At 41.4% G+C, this 26,467-nt stretch overlaps 1 protein-coding gene across 8 annotated transcripts in view; it reads left to right on the top strand.

The window, feature by feature from the left end:
- Positions 1 to 5,200: 5,200 nt before the first annotated feature.
- prdm16 (PR domain containing 16) overlaps positions 5,201 to 26,467 on the top strand; it is a 169,493-nt gene continuing 148,226 nt past the window's right edge. For all 8 annotated transcript variants that reach the window (XM_080295666.1, XM_026155237.2, XM_026155239.2 and 5 more), the window contains exon 1: positions 5,201 to 5,508. In XM_080295666.1, coding sequence (XP_080151792.1) covers positions 5,472 to 5,508 — 37 coding nt within the window. In that variant the 5' untranslated portion in view covers positions 5,201 to 5,471. The remainder of the gene's footprint in view (positions 5,509 to 26,467) is intronic.

The raw sequence follows: 26,467 nt of genomic DNA, 5'->3' as shown, positions 1-26,467 counted from the left end.
ATTTTGCGATTTTTTGTGTTATTATTATTATTTTTCGTTAGCCGTGGTTTGATTTTGATTTTGGTTTGATTCTCTTTGAATTCAGCGACGTGATGACGTAGTATATATCGAGAAGTTGGGGCATAAAATATATCGTGTGCGTTTGCATTCGTCTAAAAAATTCTATATTTATATTTATTCTAATTTCTATATTATAGAAATATAAAAAGACCTTGTTACAGACAATATGTTTTATTTAGAATATAAAATAGAGAAGTGCATCTATTAAGGCTCAAATAAAAACGAAAATGGTTAGGTGCCTTTACTTGTTTGTGCTTTTTTTTGTTTGGCGAAACGGGCCCTGATTCATTTTTAAATGAACTGACAGCTGAATGCATTTGTTTGTTCCAGGAACCGCTTAACTGAGCGAGCCATTGCCATTGCCAAGAAAATTGAAGAACTACTTGATAAAGTTTATTAAATAATATTTTACGACTATTGCGGCAAAATATGTCGCAAAAAATGTGAATAATTTTGAATAATGTATTTGTCATAAGTTATTGTTGCGCACTAGCCAATATTTCCACACATTATATATATATATATATATATATATATATATATATATATATATATATATATATATATATATAAAATTCATTATTATTATTTTTTTCTTTTTCCAGGTGTGAACAAAAAAAAAGAAAGCCGCTTCAGGCCTCACGCAGAGTGTGTATCTGTACAGTCGCTGCCCTATAACCTCTCCATATTCGTGCTGTCGGTGGTGGTGGCGCAGCGCCCGTCAGTCTGTGACAGCATGTTAACAACACCGCAAAGGGTCCCAGAGAAACGTCCTGGATTAGCGGTCAGATTTTCTATTTCCCAGAGAAGCACGAGGTCCCGAACCCAATTAATGAATAATAATTACTTAGGCACCTTCCCCGTGAACGCTTCCAGGGACTTCATTAGAGGAAAGGAGGGAGCGGCCTGCTGTGGAGTCCCACTCCAGACTAAGACTTCACCGGGACTTTATAATTGATTGGCTGCTGTAATCTCGGTGAATGTGTCCTTATTGATCTGTGGAAAATGTGTCTTGAGGTGTGTGGATCGTCATCATCCTCTCCCCACAACACACCCAAAGCAGTGCGCGTGTTTTGTGTGTGAATGCGGAGGCTCCTCTAGTGCCCTGCCACAGCTAGTTACCGTGTTTACTCTCCCATTACATGAACTGTGGCAGAATTACAGTTAGCAAATTTACAATGCTCAGAGCTCTCACAAAAGGGCCCGCTGCGGCTTTTTGATGTCCCCCGACTCGCGTCACCCGTAGGCCGGACTGCGAGGTGCTCCATTTCACATATCTAATGTGCGCTGATGTTATCTCCGCGTAGCGTCTAATCCAGAGACCCCGAGTCTTTTCCACCGCGGATAAAGCTTGGGTTTCAGTGTGTGTGTGTGTGTGTGTGTGTGTGTGTGTGTGTGTGTGTGTGTGTGTGTGTGTGTGAGAGAGAGAGAGAGAGGGGGAGAGGGGTAGGCGAGGGTGGGGGTACGGTTGCCGCAGTCCGACCACACCAGTCCACACTGTTGTACACCTCTGTAAGTCTACCCCCACCCCTCCGCCTCCACCTAAGCTCGCACAGCTATTAGGAGTGTGCGCACACCTAAAGATTTATCGCGATAACAGAGTACTTAAAAAAAATCCAAGGTTTTGGATTAATATTGGCCAATATCATTACATTATTGAATTAATAAATAGATATAATAAGGATCCGTTAGCAGCGTCTTAGCCTACACGTTGGAATTGAGTGTTTTGCTTTTTTTAATAATCAAAATTTCCCAGGCCTAAAAATACATTTTAGCTAATCACCTATGAAGTCAGCGCTGTGAGGCCAAAACAATAAAAAATAAAATACAATAATTTAGAGTTTTTGTAAGAAGGAGCGGGGAAGGCCGTCGCTTTGCTGAGAAATCTCACGGGCATGTCACCTTGCGTTATGTAAAGGCGTCATCGCTTAATCTAAATGAGCTCTCGGAATTTTAACAGAGTTTAAATGTGCCCTTTAACACTGGAGATATAATCAGCACACGCGTGAATAAAGAGGCCTCGGATGCATCTGTAGAGGGTTTATGATGCTGACGAGAAATGCTGGCTTGTAAGCGATACACAGAGGAGGGTGTGCGTGGGCGAATTTAAAGATGTTTTTTTTTTTTTCTTTAGCAGGTTAAAGGCAAACACAATAAAATGATCATACAAAATAAAACAAAAACTCGGATAATTATAGGCTTTGCATATATTATCGAACTGGATCTCACTCCTGTTTGTGCCTGTTTGTTTGTTGTCACTTTCCGCTGATTATGAATCCCATCTGCTTCTCTTTAGTCTAATTAGAGGGAATAAAACGGAGAGCGACCCGGCACGTGCAGATGACTGAACGCGAGTGCAGCAGCACACCTCTCTTCCGGGGACGGAGCCAGCAGTGCTGCCTTCTTGCGCTCTTTCCAGTTGCAAGACAAAAGAGAGAGAGAGAGAGAGAGGTGGTGGTGGTGGGGGGACGGAGAAAAAAAATGCACGTCACATTTCTGGAAAGCAAATGCTACGAAACGCGAAGTTTCTCCGAGCAGCCGTTCTATGTTTCCCCAAAGCATTTAAAGCTTTAAATGGCGCAGAAAAGTATTCCCCAACGGCCCAGTGTCGGAGAGCAACACTTTTCTTTGCAAGCATAATCACAGTTAATTGCTCTTTTAAAAAAGGGGGAAAAAAAGGTGTTGCACCATGTGAAAGCATTTGTCCAACCCGATGTGCAGGAAATATTGAGAGGTCTGAACTTTTTCGGGAGACTGGTGGAAATTATTCCGACAAAGTGGAGAAAGTTCTGCCGAATGTCCCTTTTTTGTAGTTTTCCTCTGACTGAAATTGGATGAAGGAGGAGGTATCGACAAAGCCGGTCGATTAAAACGATGGATTATCGATGGCTTGTCGTCACGCTTCCGCGGTTCTGTTGGATACCAAAAGGAATAAACAAAACCTTTGTACACGATTGTTATTCACATAATTTATTATGTGCTTATCGACCCGTTTCTTCTATCTGTCGGTCCCTGTTTTGCGTCGCATGCAAGGCCTTGAGCTTCTCTCTCTCTCGCTTTTAAATAAACCCCTCGTGTTTTACCTGAAGATTTTTTTCATAGTATCCTAAAGAAAATATATTAACAGGTTACAGGTAACCAGGTGGCCCTCACACGCCGTACTTCTCATTCTTCATTTCTGCATTCTGTCAAGCCAACAACGCAAACCCCCTCGCCTCATGATGCGAGACAAACTCCCTAATATGCACTTAATGTAAGCTAATTACTGCTGATTGTTATTGATTAATGATCACGTCATTCGTTTCACTTCAACCCGTGGGAAAACATCCCACGGCAATTTCTCTCCCAGTATAGACTGTTTGGGGACATGAGCTCGATGCTTTTATTCAGATCACCGCGCACTGTAAGAAGTCAGGATGCAAGGAGACCAAAGAACTGTCACACATCGTCGAATTATTCGCAGTGCTTGTATAGCAGTGTAATCAAGAAATAATAATAATAATAATAATAATAATAATAATAATAATAATAATAATAATAATAATAATAATAATAATGTGTATGGATTTGTAAGTAGCATAGCCCATAAAAAATATATCCAGGAATAGATCCCTGCCGCTCTCCCAGCAGACTGCAGTTGCTCCATCGTCACCGATCTTTAATAGGCTCCAACATAGAGCCGCCTTTATTCAGCTAAACTAGACGGAAACCATTCCCATATGACATGTAGGCTAAAGGCCCATGCAGGCACCACATGAATATATCGAGCGGCCTGGCAGCCAAACCGGATCTTGTTGCTTTAAAAAGTCAGAAGATTATTTAAAAAAAAAAAGTTAAATCGGAATAGATGTTTACAACTTTTACTGCGTCTTTCGTTTTTTTTTCATGAAATGTTTGGACATCAGCAAAAATATTTTGTGCGTATGATTCAATGTAATAATAATAATAATAATGATAATAATAATAATAACAACAATAATAATAATACAGATGTTAAAACTGTTGTAATAAAACTACACCGTCTAACAAAATATCTCGTGTAAATTCAGTTTGTTTTCTGAATTGTACATTAACAAGTTAAGAAAATGTTGTGCTGAATGGTTATGTAGCTGTGTTTGAGCAGATTCTTTTGTCGAGAACAGAGATCTAAATTTTACCTTTGAGTCCTTACATCGAACTCCTGTATGCACGTAACGTAAAGACGGTCTTCCTCTGTCTGGAGCAAACAAACAAACAGGTGCAAGGCAAAAGTCACAGCTGCAAAAAGAAAGCCTGCAATCTGGCTACCTGCTTTCAGGTGATCTGCCGAAGCAGTGTGCGCACGGTTGCTGCTAACTGTGAACAGAGAAAGTTATCCAAGAAATAAGCAACACGGCTGTTACAAATGTGAACACAGAAGGAAACAAAAGAAAGAAAGAAAAAGAAAAAAAGAAAGAAAGCATGGACGTCTCTCCGGTAGGACCCTACTGGTGGAGGCGCCGTGCATGCGTCAAACAGCTGCTGGCCGCTGCTTGTCCTGAGGGCAACATGGTTTTTACACACACACACACACACACACACACACACACACACACACACACACACACACACACACACACACACACACACACACACACACACACACACACACACACACACACACACACAATCATAGCTTGTAAGCTTGTAAAGTTGCAACCACAATCGAGCTCGAGCCTTGGACCTGTTTACGTGTGCGTGTGAATTAATGAAGTTAAAAATAACCTCTGCAGCTCCAGCAACACATACTGAGGTATCAGTAGCGGCAACAGCCTAAACACAAAGTTTCTGTAAGTCTTTAAATTAAGAAAGGAAAGTATTTTTATAGCACAATTTTTTTTAAATAAACAGGAACAAAAACAACAAAATAATATATTATGTTAATTATAAATACTGTAATAATGATAAAATTATATTTAAAAATGTAATTCCAGTATTACAATACGACCTTGACCTCACCACCATACCTCACTGCGCTCACCGCTGTGCTGGAGAAAACCAAGCAGTCGCTGTTAAAGGGGGTAAAAATCCAAGAGGGTGCTGGCAGGAGCTGAATGGGGCGGATGGAGGGGTGAGAAGGGGGGGGGGGTAAGGGGATGGTAAGGGGGAGGGAGGGTGGGAAGGTGAGATGGTGAAGAGAGAGCAAGGAGGAGGAGGAGGAAGAGGAGGAGGGGAAGAGATAAGTGATCTAAAGGGGAGACGATAGGACAAAAAAAAAAGTGATGATGATGAATACATTGGAAAGTTTTTTGGCCCCGGCGAGGGTGTCAGATTGAATGGCCTGTGCGCATGTGCGAAGGTATCACAACTGACAATGCTGGTGAGATGAAGATAGTGTTGTTGCTGCTTCTGGGCTCACGGAGGACGACGAGAGGAATCTACAAGCCGACAAGATGAGATCCAAGGCGAGGGCGAGAAAACTGGCCAAAAGTAGGTCTTATTTTTTCCCCCATTCTTATCGAGTTAACCCACCGGCTCCAAACTCCCGGCTCCGTAGATGTCCACTGTGTCCTTGTCATTTGCCATATCCTTAAGAGAGGATATGACTACTCTTTGTTCAAAAATAACTTTTCCGCTGTAAATATGTCCCGTTTCGGCCGCTCAGTCTCGTTTCCCTGCGTGTTGCGGTCTTGGCTTCGCTGGTTCCAGTGTCAACAAAAAAGAAAAAGAAAAGTTTTCATGTGTGATGAGAAACGCCGCTGGTGCTTTAGCTGATTACACTCCGATAAAAGAAATAGATAAACACTGTCTCCCAGAATTGAGCCTCATCTCGTATTTTTGCTCTTTATCGGTTGTCGCGGGCTTCCGCGAAGGCGCAGATTCCTCTCCTGAAGCTACCGAGAAAGTTGTCGAAATGGATAGTAACTTTTTTTTTCATAGAGCCGTTTCAAGTCTTGTGAAATAATATTCCCTGCTTTTAAAATAGTGGGCGCTGTGGCACTGCTCTGCTGCTCGCTGCAGAGCTCACGGCGAGCCTGGGCGCACTCTTTCATTTGCCTGCAAACTGATACGCAGAGATGCGATTTTAGAAAGGAAAGAGCAATATTTTAATGAGGACTTTTCTTCTTCTTCTTTAATTCGATCCTGCTCAAATCTCAGCAGATATTGCTCTCCCGCTAATTTGTTTCGTCCCAAAACCCAAGGCCACTGGACTGCAGCAGCAGGCTGTTTCCTCCTCGAGGGAATGCCAATCAATAATGTGTCTTGAGAGCGCCCATACGACGACTTTTGTGGGCTGCTGGACGCGTCACACGGAAAATTCATGTATTCGGTTCTTTTTTTTTTAGTGTGAGTGTGAACATGAGCACTTTGTTGTTGGAAATGGACCATGTTTATCGTTTGACATTTGTTTGTTGTTGGTGGGTTGATTTATGAATTACATTTACTTAAACCGCCGATTTTATTCTTGCATGAATGCACTTTGGCTTCCACAGCCCTGCGTGGATCACTCGGCTTTATTTATCCACAATTCATTTGAAAGACAAATGCTTCACAACATCGCGATTTCTATTGCGGGCCTGTTGTCATTTTATTTTGTTTCTGCCTTGGTGTTTGTTTTCTTCCAAACCATAGTGACTTGAGCTGTGGTTTTGTGAAAGCTTGCATTCTAGCTTGTATGTTGTTTTATTATAATGTGGGGGGGGGAGGGGGGGGGGGTATTTTATTTTAGGAATATGCTGTCGTATGTTGGACCTGCTTTATTTGCGTGTTTCCAGGCCCTTTCTGAAAACTTTGTAACTTTGCCTCCCTCCCTTTTAATTCAGCGTGAACCTCGACCTCGCATTAGACGCAATTAAGGCTATTCAACAAAGTCATTTCAGACCAAATACTCCGTGCCAAGCATTTGAAACAGACATGAAATGTTTATGTATTTATTTATTTATTTATTTTAAATAAAGAGCTTTACTTGACACGTCCCAAATAAATCTGTTCTATTTTAGCGCTGTTTAATTCATTTTCAGGGAGGGGGTTTCAGCGCTCTTTCTTTCAAAGGAAAAACAACGAGAATAAAAACACTAACATTTCCCCCCTCTCCACTTTTCAGTCGTGTTCTTGTTGTTATCGTGTCACTTTCACACGGTTGCCATACACGAGAGGACAAAGTTCCCGTACAAGTTTACAACAAAGCAAGAAATACACATACATAATGTTTTTTTTTTTCAAAGAAAATGGGTTAAAGGAAAAAACGTAAACTAGGCTGCTTTGTGAAAATACTTAAACGTGTGGAGGACCAGCCTATTGCCAGTAATTGCACTTGGTCTTGATCTCTAAACAGCCTTGATAGTCTGTTGATCCGGGTGCTAATGAACACAAATACCTGGCTTTGTAGCACTCAGATCGGAGCACTGGGAGCCTCTGCAGCTCACAGGCCTCCAATCTGTTGTGTTGCAGTGGTTGGAAAAACAGAGCAGACAGAAGGCATGAAAAATATCATGTTCTTCCTTAACATTCAAATCGTGCAGGCCCACAACTTTTGAATGCGACGCGGGGGGAGTGCGTTCCCCCCTTTTTTGACGCTCGGGTAAAACATTCTCTTTTGTAGCTGAGTACAGTAGGCTGTAGGCCCACGGCTATTATGCAGCAGCTGCTTTATCGTTTTATTATTGTTATTAATATTTTTTATATTATTATGTTATTGTTCTCGCGGACACCGGCTGCACATTAAAGACCACGATATTAGAAACTTTTCACCTAACACGACTATGTGAGCGCTTTAATGCAAAGTGGCATTGATCTCTAACTATGCACTAACTAGCTATGCATTAGTTCTGGTGTGTTGACATAATACTTTTGCGTCAACATTAAAGTGTTAATGAGTGGTTTTTTTTTTGGTTTTTTTTTAAGGAAAAAATGGTTTTACTTTCTGTTCCTCTGATTTTTTGATTTTTTTTTATTATTTTGCTGAAAATGTGCAACTTTTAATTTGAGATCAACGTCTATTGTATTTATTTATTTTTTATTAAAAATATTAAACAGTCTATTCTAAGCTTTATTTTTCATTTAATTTAATTGAACTTTTTTCTTAACCAGTGAATGACTCCATGGAGACACTCGAGCCTTACGCCACATCTCATTTTATCGAACGGAACGGATTTGATATGCGACTTGGCCTCTTGTTATCTTAAAAAACTAAAAAAAAAAATCAATACAGCCAATCTAGCTGAGAATAAAGACGCAAAGTGACAATATAATTACTTTTGGCGTTACTCACGATGAAGTTATGCTTGAGTATGTGTGTGTTTGTGTGTGTCCGTGCGCGCTACAGAAGGCTGATTGTGTTTGAAATGTTTAACACCTTGCGGCGGTTTTATTGTGGTATTCTTAGGGGTCCACATGTAGCGTTAAATTGTGTGTGGTTGTTTTTTTTTTTGGATCAATTAAGACTTCCGGTTGAGTGGGCGTACATTTATTTTCAGGTATGTTTTTTTCAGTACACAGGTGGGAGCAATACATAAGCACGCACGCGCTGTTCTCTTCCTCCCCTGCGCTAAAAAAGGTAATTAAAAAAGAACCGTGTACTTTATCACATATGGTGAAATGAAAGTCAGTGAATTCACGCAGATTATCGATTTTCAACACCGATTTTAATCTTCTGCACAATCAGAAAATATTTATTTATTTTTGTACAGTCTTGCTTTTGTGATTTTGTGTTTGGAAAGATTCGCACAATTTCAGACAGCTTTCCTCTCTCACGGCCTGTCTTTGTCTCTTTCTATGATGTACTAATCGCAAGATATCCTATTGATCTTCGTGTTAAAGGCCTCTTATTAGATGGACTCCCAGTCATGAACTTGGCCTGGCTCAACAGCTTCTGATGTTTTGACAGAAGTAATAAAACCCAACCCATAACACTTTAAAACCAACAATGGTAGCTATGTTGAACTTCTGGCTAAACGTTCAGGGACCCAGTATGTTACTGCTATGCAGCGGTAATATGTGTCAGATAGCACTCCTTCATGTTCACAGATTAGAGCCTGGACATGAAAAAATGATAGGATCATCAAATGCAGAGGAAATCCACCGTAGCAAGATTTTTCTTTCTTTCTTTCTTTTTTTTTGGGTGGGGGTGGGGGTGGGGGGTGGAGTTACTTTTATGAAACTGTAAATCTCAGTTTTAGTTGCTTTTATTTTGAAGTGCACCAGTCAGTTAGTGCAGACAACATGCACCCAAACAAATATTGTTAATAACTCTTATTTTGATGGTTTGAGAAGAATTACAGATTTTTATCTGTTCCGAATTCTGACAATTTCCTTTCAGTGCATTTACAGTACCCACAGAGACATTTGTTTATGCTGAATGTCAGTAACGCTGGATAAATTGTGAAATAAAAATACCTGTGAGATCTTTGCTTTATTGCTGCAGACCTTGCATAACTAAAACAGGGAGGGAAACTTGAGATTCTTGTGGTTCCATAGAGCCCATTTGCATTCATGTGTGATGATGTGAATGATCTTTGCAGCACCGATTCAGGCATCACCGTTTGGCTGTCGTCGAAATGTGCAGACTTTGCTACTTCTGCATACTACAGGCTCTTTTTCTTTCTTTTACAGACATATTGTTCACCACCTTGTTATGAGGATGACATGCTTTGCAGTGATTTCTAAAGTGAAGTTTTCAATATAGTTTTGAATTTATTTTATTTTATATGGTTTCGGGGATTTTGATCTGAGCATTTGGACTGATTTTAGGACCATTTGTGTCAATTTCTGAATGATTGAAAAATTGTGTAGCCTGACTAATTGCATCAGTCCACACTTGGCGAGGCCACATTTCCTACATAAGTACTTGATTATAGAAGTTTTGGATTTGGATGTCATTTCCTCATTTTGATGATGTGCAGATTGCAGATTTGTGCATGTCGTGAGGAGGGTTGTTCTGACTGGTTTTCCATGTTTATTTCCTTTTATAATCATTTTTGTCCATATGCATTTAGTAAAATGCTTTTGTATTGACATGTAACTGTACAACCAGAAAACACTGTATGATGTTCTTTGAAAGGAGTAGCTTTACAACTGACAGTTAAAAAGCCAACAAAGATTTATCTGTGACTCATCTGTGATTTTTGCATGTTTGTAACATATTAATTTGTTGCAGAGGAAGTTGCTCTAGTCAAAGTTAGGACAAGGTCATGGTTATGGTCCATTCAGTGTCTAGTCCTGAGTCTCATGGAGTAACATATGGTCACCATTTGATTCCTATGGTGCAAATAGTTTTTATGTAACCGTTCCCGCAAGTCTGCATTGAGCTTAGAAAGAAAACTTATATGATCTCCCGCACCTGTGCCAGGAATACACACAGGTGATAAGTAAACAAATGATTAACTGATGATTTAAGCTATGATTTACTGCAGCTGTAATGCTTTTAATAGAACAATTTATCGAACTTTAAATATATCAGTTATTATATACAGTATTTTATGGGTTTTTTTTTCCTTGGACTGTTTTTGGTTCCTCCTTTTCCCTCCTGAACATAGAGTGAAACAGTGTCTCAGGAGAAATTCTTTTCTTGTTATTCAGTCAGTTAGTCTTGTGAATTTGCTGCTGCTGTTTTGGCCAAGTGTTCATTGGAAAACAGAGACTCTAATCTGGTCAAGGGCAACTGCAATAAAATGTAAAAAAAAAGAAGTAATAAAGTGGATAATAACACGTGAATCAAATAAATTACATTAAGCCTCCTTCTGTCTTTCAGCAATTATGAGGATGAAATTACTTGTTCGCCCCTTTTGTCATTGTTTTTTTTAAATTTACTTCTATTCTAACATTTCAATGTCACATCCATCATTTGACCAAGTGATCCCCAGCACGTACTACAACACTCCCTATTGCATTACCTCTGAGCTATCTTGATATCACTTCAAATGAAAAGGTTGTGTTGGCTTAATTTTATATATGACCAATAAATACCTTCTTATCTAGTGCATTATTTCAATCTGCACAAAAGAGACAGAAACAAAGACATTGATTTGGTTTGGGTTCTCAGAATGAGAATAAATGGGTTCTGCTTCATTTTAGCAGAATTATTTGTATAGTTTTAGGAGAATAGTGAAGTCCTAGCGACTCCTCGCTGTTGACTGGGTTTCACTGAAGGCTTGCTTTGAAACATTTGACTTGCCTTAGTTCCCTGCTTTCCAGTGACACATACACAAGCACGCACTGAAGCCATGCATACGGTATAATGCAAATGGATCCCGCCTGGTCACACTTACACACACATACACCTCAGTGGTGACAGATTTTTTGTGCATTGGTATGCTTTAACCCCAATCAATCACAAACTAGAAAGGTTGAGTGTAAATGTCATCCAAACAGCAGGAGCCGGCACTGTTGGCTGACTAAATGCGTGCAAGTGTGTGGGAATCAGTGTGTGCACCATTTTGTACAGTTATTGGAGGTCCTGTCACTGTTTGGAGCTTTGACCTTGGCCAAGTCTGGCACAGCGATGGGTGGGCACCTGGACACACGCAGGCACTCTCACACTGAGACCCACACACACGCACACTTATACACACTCACACAAATTTTAGCTCTGTGCATCTTTTTCCGCTTCATTGCTGACTAAGTCAAATTTTGAGTTGGTATACAAATACCATTGTATTAAGCTCTTGCACATGGCTCCAAATCCCATTCATTTTATTGATACAGTTACCTCACCATATTCAGCTGGCAAAAATGTCTGTTTCTCCACTTGTGCTGTGACCTCATCTGCCATGTTTAGAAAAACAACAGTCTCCAAATCGCTTTGTAGTGGGGAATCTGACATGACTGAGAGGGTTTCAGATATATTGCTGATGTTTTTCTTTTTCCTGTTCTTTTCAGCCCCCTGTTTTTTTGTCTCTTCTTATGCTTTTTGTTTTCAGCCTGCAGATGCGGGCAGGGATCTTGGTAAAAAAAACAAACAAAACCGAGTCATATGTGTTAGCGAAAATGAGGTTAAAAAATACAAAAGGCCTGAAGTAAAGAGCATTATATCTTGACCCGTGGTTGCTTATCAAATTATGTCCAGCCACTGGTGGGTCATGTCTAGAGTTTTCCATTCCAGCTTCTCAGGACTAAAAATACATCACGACTGCTGGAATCATCCCATTGGAAATATCCCATCTTTACTTCAGAGGATTCTGATTAACGCTAAATGATTAGCTCTATGAGTGTCTTGTGTGATTGTGTACTACCCACTGCTAAACAGTGTGTGTTGTTTGCAAAACAAGGGGGCAAATGTGTCGACTCCCTAATTAGTGCGCGCTAACAGCCCTCATGATTCCCCCTTGCACTGTGATATCCCAGGGATTGCTCAAAATTGTGACTAGTTTTATCTGGGTCTAATCCTGATTTGTTTGGTATTAACCCTCGCACTTTCTCCCTCATTCCCACTCACTTCTGTCCAATTCTACATTTCCTTTCCTTTTATCCATTCATGAACTGACCTTTATGTTGCTTTCACTTTAATTTACTCCATACTCTCTGCAGAGCTGTTTCCAATGTGTGCTATATTATTTCAATATTGCCAGATCTTTAATCGTAATGAGACAACATATGATTGGCTCCTTTTTGTGATCCAAATTAAGGATTCCGAAGTTGTAATGGTAAATTTCCAAAAAAGAAACAGTCACTGTACCTTTTCTGTATATACAAATGCAGTGTACTAGAACATATTTTAAAGCAATATTTTGGTATATTGTGTGATCCATTTGCCATGTATAGATATAGAGTGTACCTATGCACTGCAAATGCATGAAAACTAATACTGCTACTAATATTCAGGATCTTGAAATGAGCTATTGGTGTGACCTACCATCAGCCATCAGTACAATGTAATGACAAGGTGATGCAAAACAAGCATAAAAATGAGCATTTAAATGCGTTTAGTGATCACAAAGAAATGTGACACTTCATTTTCCAGTATTCTTCTTCTCTCTGTCTGAATCGTAGCTCGTCCCTCCATACTCACACATACTCACACAAACACATGCTGTCTATTTCAAGTCCCAGTCCAGCACAGCTGATGATGGCTCATCCTGTTCTGGTATGATAAGCAGACAAACTGCTCTGTCCCCTGGGCTGTTTGCCTGTCTTTGGAAACAAACAGTGATGTGTAGAGGCAGTGTGGCTCTAAACTCCCACTGCTTGCTTCCCCTTTCATAAGACCGCCAGTTCAAAGCCTTGGCTCCATCTCTACTTCTATCTCTCCCGCTCCCTCCCTCCCTCCTCCTCCTCGCTGTCTTTCTCACTGTGGTTCGTCATTACCACAAAGATGGGCAAGCAGTGTCTCATTAAAGGGGATTAGAGACATCTCCATGTCTCGCGGGGGCCGAGCGGGACATTTCTCCTCTCTGGTCAGCCCCCCCACCCTTTTTCTCTCAGAGATCAGGTTCTTTGATTTGGCCAGATAAAGACCTCTTTCATGTCGGTTGGGACGGTTAGCGATTACACTGTCAGGCCCATCGTTTTGGTGCGTTTGACAAATTTGTCATGCTGGGTGGGGCGGGTGTGGATTGTATTATGAGAGGGGGGGTTGTACATGGAGATTCACAGTAATTGAGCTGTCATTATCCAGTGACCCTGCCAGGCTCTGGCGCATAGGGCTCACCAATTCTCTATTTGTTTCATACTTTCCTAACTTTCTCTGTGAGTATGATGGATAGAACAAAGAGGAGGGAGAGGAGGAGAGAGTGGAAGCTGGGTAGCAGTTCCCAGATGAATACCTCTGCTTATTTGACCACCTCTCCCGAGCACTCCTGTCCATGAAAATTGGCTCCACTACATCGCTGCTGCAAGTTTCTTTTCTCACCCAGCTCCTCCCTGATGCAACTCAATTAGGCCCATATCACCAGCTGCCATTTATTTTCATACAAAATGAAAACTGGTGGCATGTTGATTACTGAATTCCCCAGAGACAAAGGGCCACGATTGGTGTGGTTTAATTTCATTAAGTAGAGTGTGGTGCGTGGGATAAATATATTAGTGCAGTCCCCCCCTACCCCAATTTACTTCAGCCACTCTGTATGTTAAACAAATCCTTTGGTGTTACAGTTGTGAAATTGGAATAAATCTCACAGAATAGTTTGGTGAAAAGCAGGCATCTTTACACGAGGCACCTACGTTTGTTCTCGACTTCTTTGTGTTTTTTGATCCATTTTCTGTTTCTTGTGCGAGCCTTGAAACATGAAATGAAACCCCTCATGGTGGGCTTTCTGAGTGTGGTTGTGCGCTTTTCCCAAAAACACATATAACCATTGTATTTTGGTTATGGCTTGGTCTGCCCTGTGTATTTGAGATGTGGGCTAGAAAGATGCAGTGTGGTGTGAGTGAAAAAAAAATCTTTTCCTGGTGGGATAGTGTGACTATATTAGCGCAGAGATTTTGATGAAGGAAATAAGAGCCGTTCTTGTTAACCTGGAGTCAGATTGGTTGTGAAGCGATGAGTAGGGTGGAATGTGTGCGCTATCGTTCGCGAGTGAGTGCACACTTGTTTGTGTGTGTGCGTAGGTGTTGGAGGGGTCTTGACTAAAACATTTCAAGATGGCCCATTAGCTGGCGTAGGCCCGTCCCCTCCTGACACTAGGATTCCTCTGTGCTGACCCCTCTCCTCCACCTCTCAGCCCCTCTGTCCCAGAGGCCCCCAGCCTCATCCTGCCAAGTGTACGGTTCCAAAGTAACGATGAAGCTGCCTGCGTGTGAAAATATTGAATTGCAAAAACATCCCTGGGTGAGAGGGTGTGTGAATGGAGCTTTCAGCGCCGGGCCCGACCCGGGCTCTGCGCTACTGACTGACGGACAACAAATGGCATTTTGTGTCCAGAGAGAGCAAGGGAGCGAGAGAGAGGGGACAGAGAGGAAAGGGGAAAGGAAGGAGGAGAAGAGACACAGTGAAGAGAGGGGGGGGGGGGTCTTGAGATTTTTCAGGCCTCTTCAGTCTGGGGCCCTACATGCAGGTCTGAAATGCCTTATCACATGACCTGTCTGACCCCTGGCCCCTATTCAGCTAAGGCTGTCAGGCTGCTCTCAAACAGGGAGCACAAAACCTCATAGCTTCAATGGCTACTATTCACCCCCTTGTGAAGCCCTTCTCCAAAGGTAATAGGTAAAAGTAATGTCAGTGACCTTCACTTTCCGTCGCTCTACAAGAGGGCAAAACTCTTAAGATTCCCAGATAATGTCAGAGGTAGGGTGGCCGTTTTGGCTCCTTATCCACTGCCTCTACTTAGCTGCCATGAGAAGAAGCGAGAGAGCAAGCTGACTTGCCTCTTTTGAGACAAAGTGTTGTTTTGGTTAAGGATATTAATTCACATCTTGAAAGTGATGTTAGCTGAGTTGGAATATGATAGCGTTTACAAACAATGTGATGCCATTTTTGTTTTGTTTTTTGTTGCCATGCGCTGGGAATATACTTGTGCCTGTGTGTTATCTAAGCGTGTGTGGGACATTAGTGAATTTCTGATGTCTCAGAGGAGCGACTGGGTCACGGTATGACCGTAACCTCCTGTCTCGCTTTGCAACCCACACACTGGCATCTCTCCCTCTGTCTCTCTCCTGACCGGTCCTAAGATTCTTTCTTTTCTTCTCTTTTCCTATTTCTCCCCTCCTTCTTTGGAACACTGGAGTTTCTCTCTCTCTCCGGTCCCCTTTGAAAAGATGCGGTGTCTTTGTCCGGCCTGATAAAGGATGCCATAGTTCCCCTTTTCCCCTTCTTTGTGGCCCGGGGCTGGCGGCTCCTGTAGAAGTGCAAATGGTATCCTCTCGGAGGGGCTATCCCCGCGGGCCCTCAAGGGCCTTCTCTCTCCTCCAGGCTTGGCTAATTACCACCGTTCCCCCACCTCCCCCTCCTTAGCTCCCTGGTCCCTGGAACCATGGACGGCACATTCCCACAAACAGCACCTGGCCTTCTTTTCTCCTGGTCTGCTTTGATGGCTGACACCCCAGACTACCCCCCTCCCTCCTTCCTCATCCTCTTCTCCTCTCCGCCCCACTACCTCATCTATCTCTCTCTCCCTTCTTTTAACTTCTTCTTCTCTCACTCTCTCTCTCTCTCTCTCTCTCTCTCTCTCTCTCTCTCTCTCTCTCTCTCTCTCTCTCTCTCAGTGACTCTCATTAATAGAGGTTTTAAATTGCTTTCTGACCCCGGCAAACTGCTCTTGTTGAAAAGGGAGATGTTGAAGAGGATGTCAGGAAGAAGTGAAATAGATGAGAAGGGGCAGGAGAAAGTTATCTATAGTCCATTATATGTTTTGTGAGATGGGTATGTGTACTATTATACACTAATATTATTATATTAAAACATACTCAAGAAAGACTGGTGGAAAACTAGTGGCTTACTTAGATCACAGTGAATCATGATCATGATTCGCTGTGATGAGAACTTGTACTTGTACATAAAAAACTGTACTAATAATGCTCTTATTGAAGTGAAGGGTTTTTTTTGCTCAGAAGAAGAGGTTTAAGATTGATATTTCATTTGGAGGTTCACGGTTTATAAAACTTCATCAGAAGCGGATGCAGGTTAAGTGGATTTCAGTGCAACAGCAATGCACGCATGCACACTAACTCGCTCACAGCTGTCCGCACACACAAGCACCAATATCTAATTTAGTTGCATATTTGTGCCCCTATAGCCATAGGCCTAATCAATGACCAATCTCAATGGATTTGACCAATTCATAGCTGGCCTTTGTGCAGTCAAGTGATCCCAGTGAGAGCGTTTGGACAGCTTTCTGAGGAAAACAAATAGCTCTGTTACAAGCATGCGTCTGTGTGATGCTCAGTATCCCAAAGGCAAAGTGCTCGGCCTATATTAGCTGCATATTCTCCATGCTGGAAAAGGTTCACCTATAGACACAGTCCAGAGATAAGAGCGCTGTCATTTAGAGTTGAATAACCTGATTCTGAATTGTTGAATATCACACAATCACATGTGACTTTAAAGGAAGGAGATCAAAATACTTACGGCACTTTTTTTACTCTTTCCAGTAAAGAAATACACGTGCTCACACACACACACGTACACACACTTAACCCTCCATTCAACAAAGAAAAGACACACACAGAAGCTAGGGGTGGTGCTGCGAGCTGCACACACCCAGACCAGTTACACTTGTGTGGCAGAATTTGGTTTTGGTTTGTAAAACTGGGCTTAGCTTGCAAACTTTAATGCTACATGGGTTTGAGTTTGATGTAAGGCCCCATGCTAGCTTAAGAAATACTTCAGCTGGCTTCTGATGGTTGTAAACTGAGCTAAGATGGGAAAAAAATATTGCTCAATCATTTATTTGGTTCACATAAAAGTGAACAGAGATTGGAATTGAGAATTTTTGATTCCTTCTTTGTCACATGAAGAGCTATTATAGTTATAGAGTTTTACAACTCATGAGAGATTTAGTGCTACTTTCTTTTGCTGGCAATTACATCTGCTCTAAAACATCACCAGCTTTCTAGTCTGGCCCTTCTAAGCAACTTACTGTTGCTGCCCTTCCCTAAAGAGTTCACACATCATCACCTACAGGACTCAAGTGATGCCACGAACTGGGCTGCCTCTTCCGGGTCTGTCGTAACCAAATAAGCAGTCATTGGGACGTTGGGTGATGGATGGTGGATAATCCTTGCATTTAAAGGAAATTCCACAGTTGGATTCACTTTAAGTTTGTAATCTTTGATGCATGCCAGAACTTTTTTTGTTAATAGGGTGTGCATGTATTGTAACTGATGTAGAAGAGCATTAATCTTGGGACACAAAAGGTTTTATTAGGGCTTTGGTACTAGCGATACTCTGTGTTGACACTGATTGACAAAACGGTGGCCTCAAAATTTTAATCAGGCAGACTATCTTTAAAGTCTGAAATGACATAATTAGAATTTCTAAGTTTGGTTTAAGGAGAGGCTTCCCAAGCCTTATGTCTCCCTCAATTTCCGCCTCTCTCCTCATCAAGTCTAGCCACATCCTCTTTTTCGAAAACAGAAAAGGAAAGAGGAAGATCCGGTTTCTGAATTGTGTTTTATGAGTGGTTGAAACGGCCACTTCTGCGGTTTTTGTCTGTCCACGCTGACCGTTCGACTCAGAGTTCTTGAGGTTTCCAGACATGCCAATTAAGCAGTTTTAATTAGGAAGATGTTGTTCCAAACAAATGTTTGCACTCAAGGACCTGCATGTTGGTTAAGTTTGGGGGTGGATTCCACGGGTTGTTACTGTTATTTCTGTGCTGTTTCAATTGGCTTTGCAAATCAGTTTCTCTTCATTTTCCTGAATGCAGTAAAAGTTCACTTCGATGACCGCAGGCACACATGCGCATAACTGACAGAGGCATCTTGTTTTTCAACAGCACCGAAGAGCAGTAAGTGCTTAAGAATGGTTAAGCAATGACAAAGCAAACAAAAGAGGCAGGTGGGTGAGGCTTCTACTGGCCTCTTGCCAGCCTTAGCTTCATTTGAATATTTATATACTGCAGCGTTTTGTTTTTAATGACGTAAAAAATTCAAATTTTTCTCTAAAGACTGGGACACGAAGTTAAATCTCTATTATTTCACACATTTCTGATAGATAACCCATTTTTGTTAGTCTTTAGAAAGAAAGGAAAATATGATCAATCAATGAGGTGAACACATTAATGGCGGCTTTCAGATCCACATGTTTGCACCATTTTTTTTGATATAAGGTAACATTTTAAATTGACGTTCATGGTTTCCATCCCTTCTTTTAACAGCTTAGAATTCATTAGCTGGACAGTTTTTTCGGGGCATGACCCACCTCACAGAAGGGATTTTTGGCGTTGTTCTTGTTTTATTTGTTGTTGCTTTTAAAGAATTGTAGGTAACTTTGATGCCAAGTTCCTCCACAGCAAAAGGCAAGGACCCGACCCAGCACATCTGAGAGTACTTTGGTGAAATAACAGCAAATGTTTGTCTTGTATTGTATGGCACGCTGCTGGAGGAGCACTAAAGCCCCTTCTTCCAGCGCCTAAAGCACCTCTTAATAAAATAGTCAAGAATAACTCCTTCACCTTAATCTTCCCCTCAGATTACTGCACTCAGGGCGGGAAATTAGCAGCAGGCCCACACGCTTCCCTTTTCCTTTGACACTGTTACATCTTTATTTGCAAGTGCCTCACTCTCTTACTACTGCTTTCTTTCCCTGTCCAATGTACCACTGCTTAGTTGTTTTTCTCATGTCTCTCCTTCTCTCTGCGAGGTAAGATAGGTGAACTCTCCATGGCAGCAAGAATGGCATTTTATTGGGTCAGAATTAGAAGCAACATGAGGCTAATAGGTGGCTACTTCTTCCACGGTCTGGTCCTCATCAGTGGAGAAAATGGGCCTAAACAACTAAACGTGGCTGCTGACAATTGATAGGAGCCCTTTTAAGTGGATCTACTTAGCTGAGGGGGCTTGGAGGATATGTGTGTGGCTAAATGCTCATGCATGTACAATATGTGGACATTTGCTATTTCATGTTAATTAGATGCTAGCAGTTGCAAACACACACCAGCACAACTCTTTGGGGAGCTGGGAGTTTGTGTGTGTGTATTTGTAAGTCCTTTGTGTCCGGGAGTGTAACCTACACCTTTAGAACCGCAGCGGCAGTAGCTTTGAGCGTAGTTTGTCCTGCCGTCTGATCTTTGTAACCAGAACTCTCCTTTACAGCTTCCTGTCCGCTTTGCCCACCTTTTTTTGCCCGCCTACCATCTGGGTCTACCCCGAGACACACGCGTGCACATGCACAGGACAGTGGTTGTCATCCTCTTAACCGTGTCTTTCACTTTCAGCCGAACCTTTGAAACCAATAGCACAACGACGAGATGCAATCAGTGGAATCCATCTATAATCTCCACTTTTTCCCCTCCTTGTTTTTTTTCCTTTTTGCTGAAAGTTTTAGAAAATTTAAACAATTGGTTTTTCGTTTGTAAGATTTTGGTAATTTTTGAGCATTTAAAAAATGTTACAAAATATACAAAATAAGTGATTCCAAGAGTTAATGTGGGGGTTTGAATTTACATAAAATTACAGGGAGCAGTTGCACAGTTTTTCTACAGCTTTCCCATCTGTAATATCGGAGGCAAAGAATTTTAATTTCAAAGTCTCTTTTAAATTGTTGAAATGTTTGCAGGTCATTTCCACAGCAGAGAGGCTCATTAAACTTTGAACATCCAAATTGCACCTTTTAAAGTCTTAACTCTGACAAATTGAATTCTATTGTTTGAACCCTTTCTGGGTCAAAGTTTAGACTGCAACATATTTGAGTCTTTTTCTGTTTATTTTCAGAAGCACAGCACCCTGCATCAAAAACTACTGTCATCATTACTGGCTGAAAGTAAAGCAGCAGTGGTGTGACTTAAACGTTAATCCTCCATTAAACTAACATCAAAGCCTTCTAGTACTCCAGTGGGGTATCTAAATTACGTACCTGTGTAGATAACGTTTCCGAGCAGGGGGCACTACGGGTTTTTAGTATCAGAGGTTCTGGTTGACACTTTGATCACTTCCTCCGCTCTTCATACCTTCATTGTGTTCAAGATCACATCACACACGGACACACACAGCAGGTCTGAGAGGCAGTGTCAGGTGTAGCGGGAGAACAATGCAAGGATGCGTAGAGGGAAGCCAACATGGTATCTCTTCTCCTTTTTCAGTACCTACAATTACAAAATCCGTGAGTCCTGTTTCTTAGCCATCTGGAAAAAAAACCCCCCAACAAATTAAAAAAAATAAAAAATATGGGCTTGAGCAATTGAAATGTTTATTGCACATTAGTTTTTCCAAGTATTTTGACCAAATAATAATTAAAGATAATTTACAAGTATGTCTTTGGGCAAATACTTTTAATGTTAGTTATTTTTCTGCTCAGTTTGTGGGTGTAGCTTAATTGATTAGCATTCCTGACCAGAAGAAATACGCAGAAAAAATGTCTATGCCTTTTTTTGTAATTAAAATATATTTTTTAAATTGTTGTAATTTTTCAGGCTTTATAAATATAGGGGTAAAATCCAAAATTATCATGCTTAGAATAGTTGTAATTTACCTACAGAGCCTACACACTCAGTTAAAAGTTATCAGTGTTTTTGTGTGTTTGAATGCTAAACTTCATTTATAAAAAGGATTTCATAAAGCGAAGGCTGCACAGAGGGTAGGAAATACCTGTGGAAATGAGTAAATATATATTGTTTCCATGGGTTGTTCATAAAACAACAAGGGTGGATGCAAGGTTTCAGCAAAAAAAAAAAAAAGTATTTATTTCCAGTGCCGCAGGTGCCCACTCACAGCTTATTGGTTTTTTTGGATGACTCCTTTACTTTAAGGAGAGCAATTTATGTCTCTCTCTAGTTTCTCTCCAGAGGCAAGGGCTGAAGTGGCTCGCTTATTTTAGCAGGGTCTCGTGGTCATGACTTGTGGTGACATATTAATTGAGCGGTTCCTCTAAAGAAAAGAAAGGCCAGTGTCTCGATTGGTCCAATGGTGTTTGTAGAGCTTTAAAAATTGGTTTTGTTTGGCTAGAAAGCTCTTCTGTGTTTATTTACACGTCAGAATGCTTCAAACGGCTGCTGGCTCACTCTCCTCTTTCTGTGTGTTTGTTTGTCCGCGTGTGCATGCCTGGTCAAATATATGCTGCATTTTCTCAGTTGCCTACATGCCAGTTGTATAGACCCTGTGTGAAAGGTAAAATTATCGAGCACAGAGAGAGCAAGAGACAGAAGAGAAGAGGCGATGGAGACAGTTCCCCTGGCTTACCTGGCTCTTGAGTTTCCTCGTAGCTAGTCGTCCTTACGGTCCTACTCATTTATTATTGACCGCATTCATTCACACCATCCTCTAGATTGCAGTGCAGCTTCTACAGACAGTCTGGTCAGAGTCTGTTGCCAAAGAAAATAGCTTCCTGGATTATTTTGCACTCACAAATATCTCTGTAAAAGAAGAGCAAGTAAATTCAGATTTAACAGTTACCTCTTAGTTTTTATAGCAAAGGCCATGTTCTGCAGGGAAAAATGAAAAACTGATACTTATCTGGCAACGTCTGACATTCTTTTTCTTTGTGCTCAGACTTCGTAACTTGCAAATGGAGGCTTTTTGCTGGACAGTTAGGAAGGGGGTGGGCGGCGGGGCAGTTGCACTGGCCAAGACAGCATGGACTCAGTGAGTCTCTTTAATGATCAAGTCCAATATTCCTTGAGTTCTACCTCTGACACTACATGTGTGGCTTTGTAAGGAGAAAAGTACATTTTGCTTTCCCAGCTTCTCTCTAAGGAGTGATCTAATCAGATTGCTGTCATGTGTGTGTGTTCATTCTTATGAGCTCATCATTGTGGCAAAGGTGACCACTGCAGAGTATAAACTGTCATCAGGATAATTTACAGATTTGTAAGACGTTTCCTCTGTCAGAAATACATTTAGCACACTCACAGAGACTCAAGCACATGTGCACGCACATGCACAAACACGATAAATGGCTAGTTTCTTTCCTGAAAGTGCTGAAAGGGAAAGGAGCTCAGCTGTTCACCTAAGCCAGTGAGTGACGGAGAGCGTCTGATCCAGAGCCTCGGTTTGAACACAGTTACCAAGACAACAATTGTTTTAGCTGGCATTTCTGCGGAGAGGAACATTGAAATAACAACATGAAACCACAACAGATTAGCCAGTTGGAAAGCTGAAAAAATGACACATTTGTTCTGTATTTGTTCTGGAGAGCATACCTGTTTCAGGAAAAAAGAAAAAAACATAATCTTCCATAATCTTCCTTCTTTTAGTTTTGTTTTCCATCAACTGTGATTGGATTTTTTAAAGTGTAATTAGAGACTAAGTTTGTGCACCGTAGAATAAACATTTTGTAGAATGCACCGTAGGATAGGTTGTACGGGCGTTTGAGTTGACTTAAAAGCTCTTGCAGTCTTTCTGCCTAACTGGAGTATCAATAATGAGATTTATCTTTCTTCTCCCGCAGCCTTGATTCAATTATCTCCATCTCTCTTCTGCTTTCTCTTCCTCTGGCTCCCTCCCTTTTTGCCCCTTCACTGGGGATCCGTTTCCAATTGAGGGCCGGTCATGCTTTGTGTTTCTCTTTGTCATGACAGGGTTCCTTAACGAGTGGAGGCTCCCTTCCACTGTGGCTTAATCAGATCTGGAATAGAGCGAGGCAGGGAGGAAAAGATGAGGAGTATAGAGGTGGGGGTAACCAGGTAAACGTGGGGTCACAAATAGTTTACCTCCAGATCCTCATTGTCTCCATTTCCCCTTTTTAGGAAAATTAAATTTGTGTGGTCCCTCCTCCTCCTCCTCCTTGTAATGTGTGTTTTGTGTCCAATCTGAGATCTTTGAAGTTTGAAGGGTCCCTTGCCCCGCCACATGCCAAACCCCAGGAAACCCCCCGACTCCAATACCCTATGCCCCTTATCTTCCCCCTCTGCACCTACTTCCAGACATACCTCATTACCTGAGGCCGTATTGAGTGGCGACTAATCAAATTGACTCTACTGGTTTTCTGCCATCACAGGAAGTGCTGGTCAGCAAGGGATCATTGGTTCAGTGCTAGGCTACAGAGAAAATGTTATGAAGTGGAAGCAAATTAATTAAAGAGACCTTTAATTTGTTCTAATAGGTATATTCTCAGTCACCTCTTTCCCCCCTTTTTCTTTTGTACAAAAATAGTTGAAAAAAAATGTTCACGACAGAAATTTTATATCGATAGAAAAGGGATCAGATTAGTTAGTAATGGAAACAGATTGTACTGTGTATGAGCAGTGAGCCTTGTTACTTGGAGCCTCTCTCGCTATTACCTGCAGCTGTTTAAAAAATACCACAGAACAAGTAAACTTCATTAAAGAAGAAGAAGAAGAAAAAGAAAAAAACAAAGCCCCATTTTAACATGAAAGCAAAAAAAAAAAAGTGAAAGTGAGGGAGAATTCAGAGAGACAGAGTTGAGTCTGTTTACAGTTGGCAGCTCTGGAGTGTGAACATCTTGAGGTGAGCCTCTGGCTAACTTCAGAGAAGCTGTGAATGAAGTCTTTCTTATGGCCTGTGCTATGCAAATGTATTCATGCGTACATACATAGGGTAAGCGAACACGTGCACAAAGCGCCTCCTCCGGCAAAAAACCACAAACATTTACACACTCACTTCACTTGTTGGTGCACATGAGGGAGGAGATAGGGCAGTGCCGCTGCAGAAGCAGCTAAAGGCATTAGTTGGCAGCTTTGCATGGGCTATAACCAGGTATGAGGAGTGGTGTCTTTCGAGGGTTACTAACCGTTTTTATTACTGGATGGGAATAAATTGGTCAAAGAAAATAGATGTCCCCATGATCTTGCCAGTACATGCCTTAGTATTTCCTAGACATTTTATGGAAAAATGCATGCCTAATCACTAATGAGTTACCATTTGCTGCTCTCTCAGATGTTGTTACGTAAACATTTTATCTCTCTCAATGACACGGGAGGCTTGCAATGAGCTGCTGACAAAGGAAAAGCAGAGAGAATTTCAGCTCTGCAGGACACATGGATGATGATGGGCTTTGGTTTTTCTTGGAGTCAGACCACGGGAGACTTTTCTAACCAGAGTACCAATGTAACGTCGTGTTATCACACAGTGATGCCCAACGCACAATATTTTTAGCAGAATAATCCAGCTTGTTTTATTCTTTGTGTGACAGCTGTCATCAGCCTGTTCTACAATAGCTGTATCATACAAATTGGCATATTTATGATCTGTTTTGTGATGGCTTTAAAATCCACGAATTGTTCCGTTCCACAGCTGAGTCGTAAAAGTTGGCCCATGTGGAAAATTTCAGGCAGGAACACAATAACTTTTACAGTGTATTGTTGAGCAGGCCATATATATATATTTACAAATATTCAGTTTTGTCTGTTTGTTTGTTTTTGCACACACAATTCAATTAAATGTATTTGTTTAAAAAAAACATTATTCTTTTTTCTTGTGGTTGGGTAAATGGTGTTTGTGACAGCTAATTTGACCTCTCATGACTGTAAAGCTTTGAGTGACACAGAAAAAGGAAATTATGATCAAGGCCTCCAATGGGCAGTAGAAAGACATATCTTTGGTAAGCGTCTTCTGGATTTGGCTTTGGGTTGACCTCTCACCCAAATTAAACTTTGACAGTTCCCTGCCTCTCCTCTCTTCCCTCAGCCTCTCTTCACTGCCCACTGCTAGGCACTTTTGTTTTCACATGGCCGACTTCTCAGGGAACACGCTCATATTTGTGGCTTTTGGGGTTGGCAGCAGAGTGTGCTGTGCCTATAAAGTTTTTTTCACTCAAACTTACCCCAGTACCCAAATTGAACTGTTCAGTCATTTCCTGCCATCCCCACTCAACCACCTCCCAGTCCCAGAGTTGCCAATAATTCAAATTTCACTGTTGAGTCCGCCTGGGTAAAACATCATGTCCTGTGGTATGGCGTTTACACTGTGCAGTAGTCGTCCTCTATGAACTTATAAAAAACAAGTCCCTCCAAAAACACAATCACTAAAAACCTCTTCAATCCAGATAAAAAAAAAAAAACTTGACAGATGGCTTATGGAGCCTCCAACAACTTTTGGCTTCAGAGGAATACATTTGTTTAAATGACCTACAAAGCAAAAGCAAACATTTTGGTCTTATTGAGTACCCACAAAACCGTTAGTATGAGCACATGGTTAGGGGAACCCTCCAAGAGTAGGCCAGGCTCATCCAAAGCGTATCGCTTAATGTGAGAGAGAGAAGGAGAAGTGCAGAAAGAAAGGGAGAGAGCAAGATGGTTATCTGAAGTGAGGTCAGAAATGAAACATGTCATAGCAAATTAGATCCATGTTGTTTGAATTACTTTGGCCTGCTTCTTAAAGAACAGTCTGCCCATGGAAAGGGAGGGGGAAAAAGTGGACAGAAAATGTGTATCGAGTAGGAAAAGCAAGACACAGACGGAGGGAGAAAGCGGGAAAAGGGAAGATATGGGAAGCGATTTACAGTGGGAGCAAAAGAGATAAAGACATGGGATGATATGAAAAGAAAGAAAAACAGCAAAAGTTAGTAAGAGCGAAAACAGAGAGACACAGAGAAAAAGCTTGACAGAAAAAAAAATTATGTTTTCTCTGGAACAAATAATGTGACTTGGGCTGAGTCATGGGCCTGCTGAGGAATGATGATGATGATGATGATGATGAGAAGAAACCTTGGACTCATTCCTGTTTCGAGCTAAGTTTGGGGCATCATTTACCAAACTACTGGAGAGGGGCCCCTGCGTGTGTGTGTGTATGTGCAATAATAACCACATTCTCTAAGCATCTTCGGCCACCGGGGCCTGTTTTTATAGCTGGGAACAGGGATGGGCCAACACTCGTTAGGAGGACTATTTCGGCACATGGGAGGGAAAAAAATGAGGGGAGAAGGATGACCAGAAAGGGGTGTTCAGAGGGACAGCGTGCCCGC

This window comes from Astatotilapia calliptera, chromosome 20 (genome assembly GCF_964374335.1).
Source record: "Astatotilapia calliptera chromosome 20, fAstCal68.1, whole genome shotgun sequence".
NCBI lineage: Eukaryota > Metazoa > Chordata > Actinopteri > Cichliformes > Cichlidae > Astatotilapia > Astatotilapia calliptera.
The sequence above is the reverse complement of the archived record's forward strand: the minus strand, read 5'-3'. Positions and strand labels throughout refer to the sequence as shown.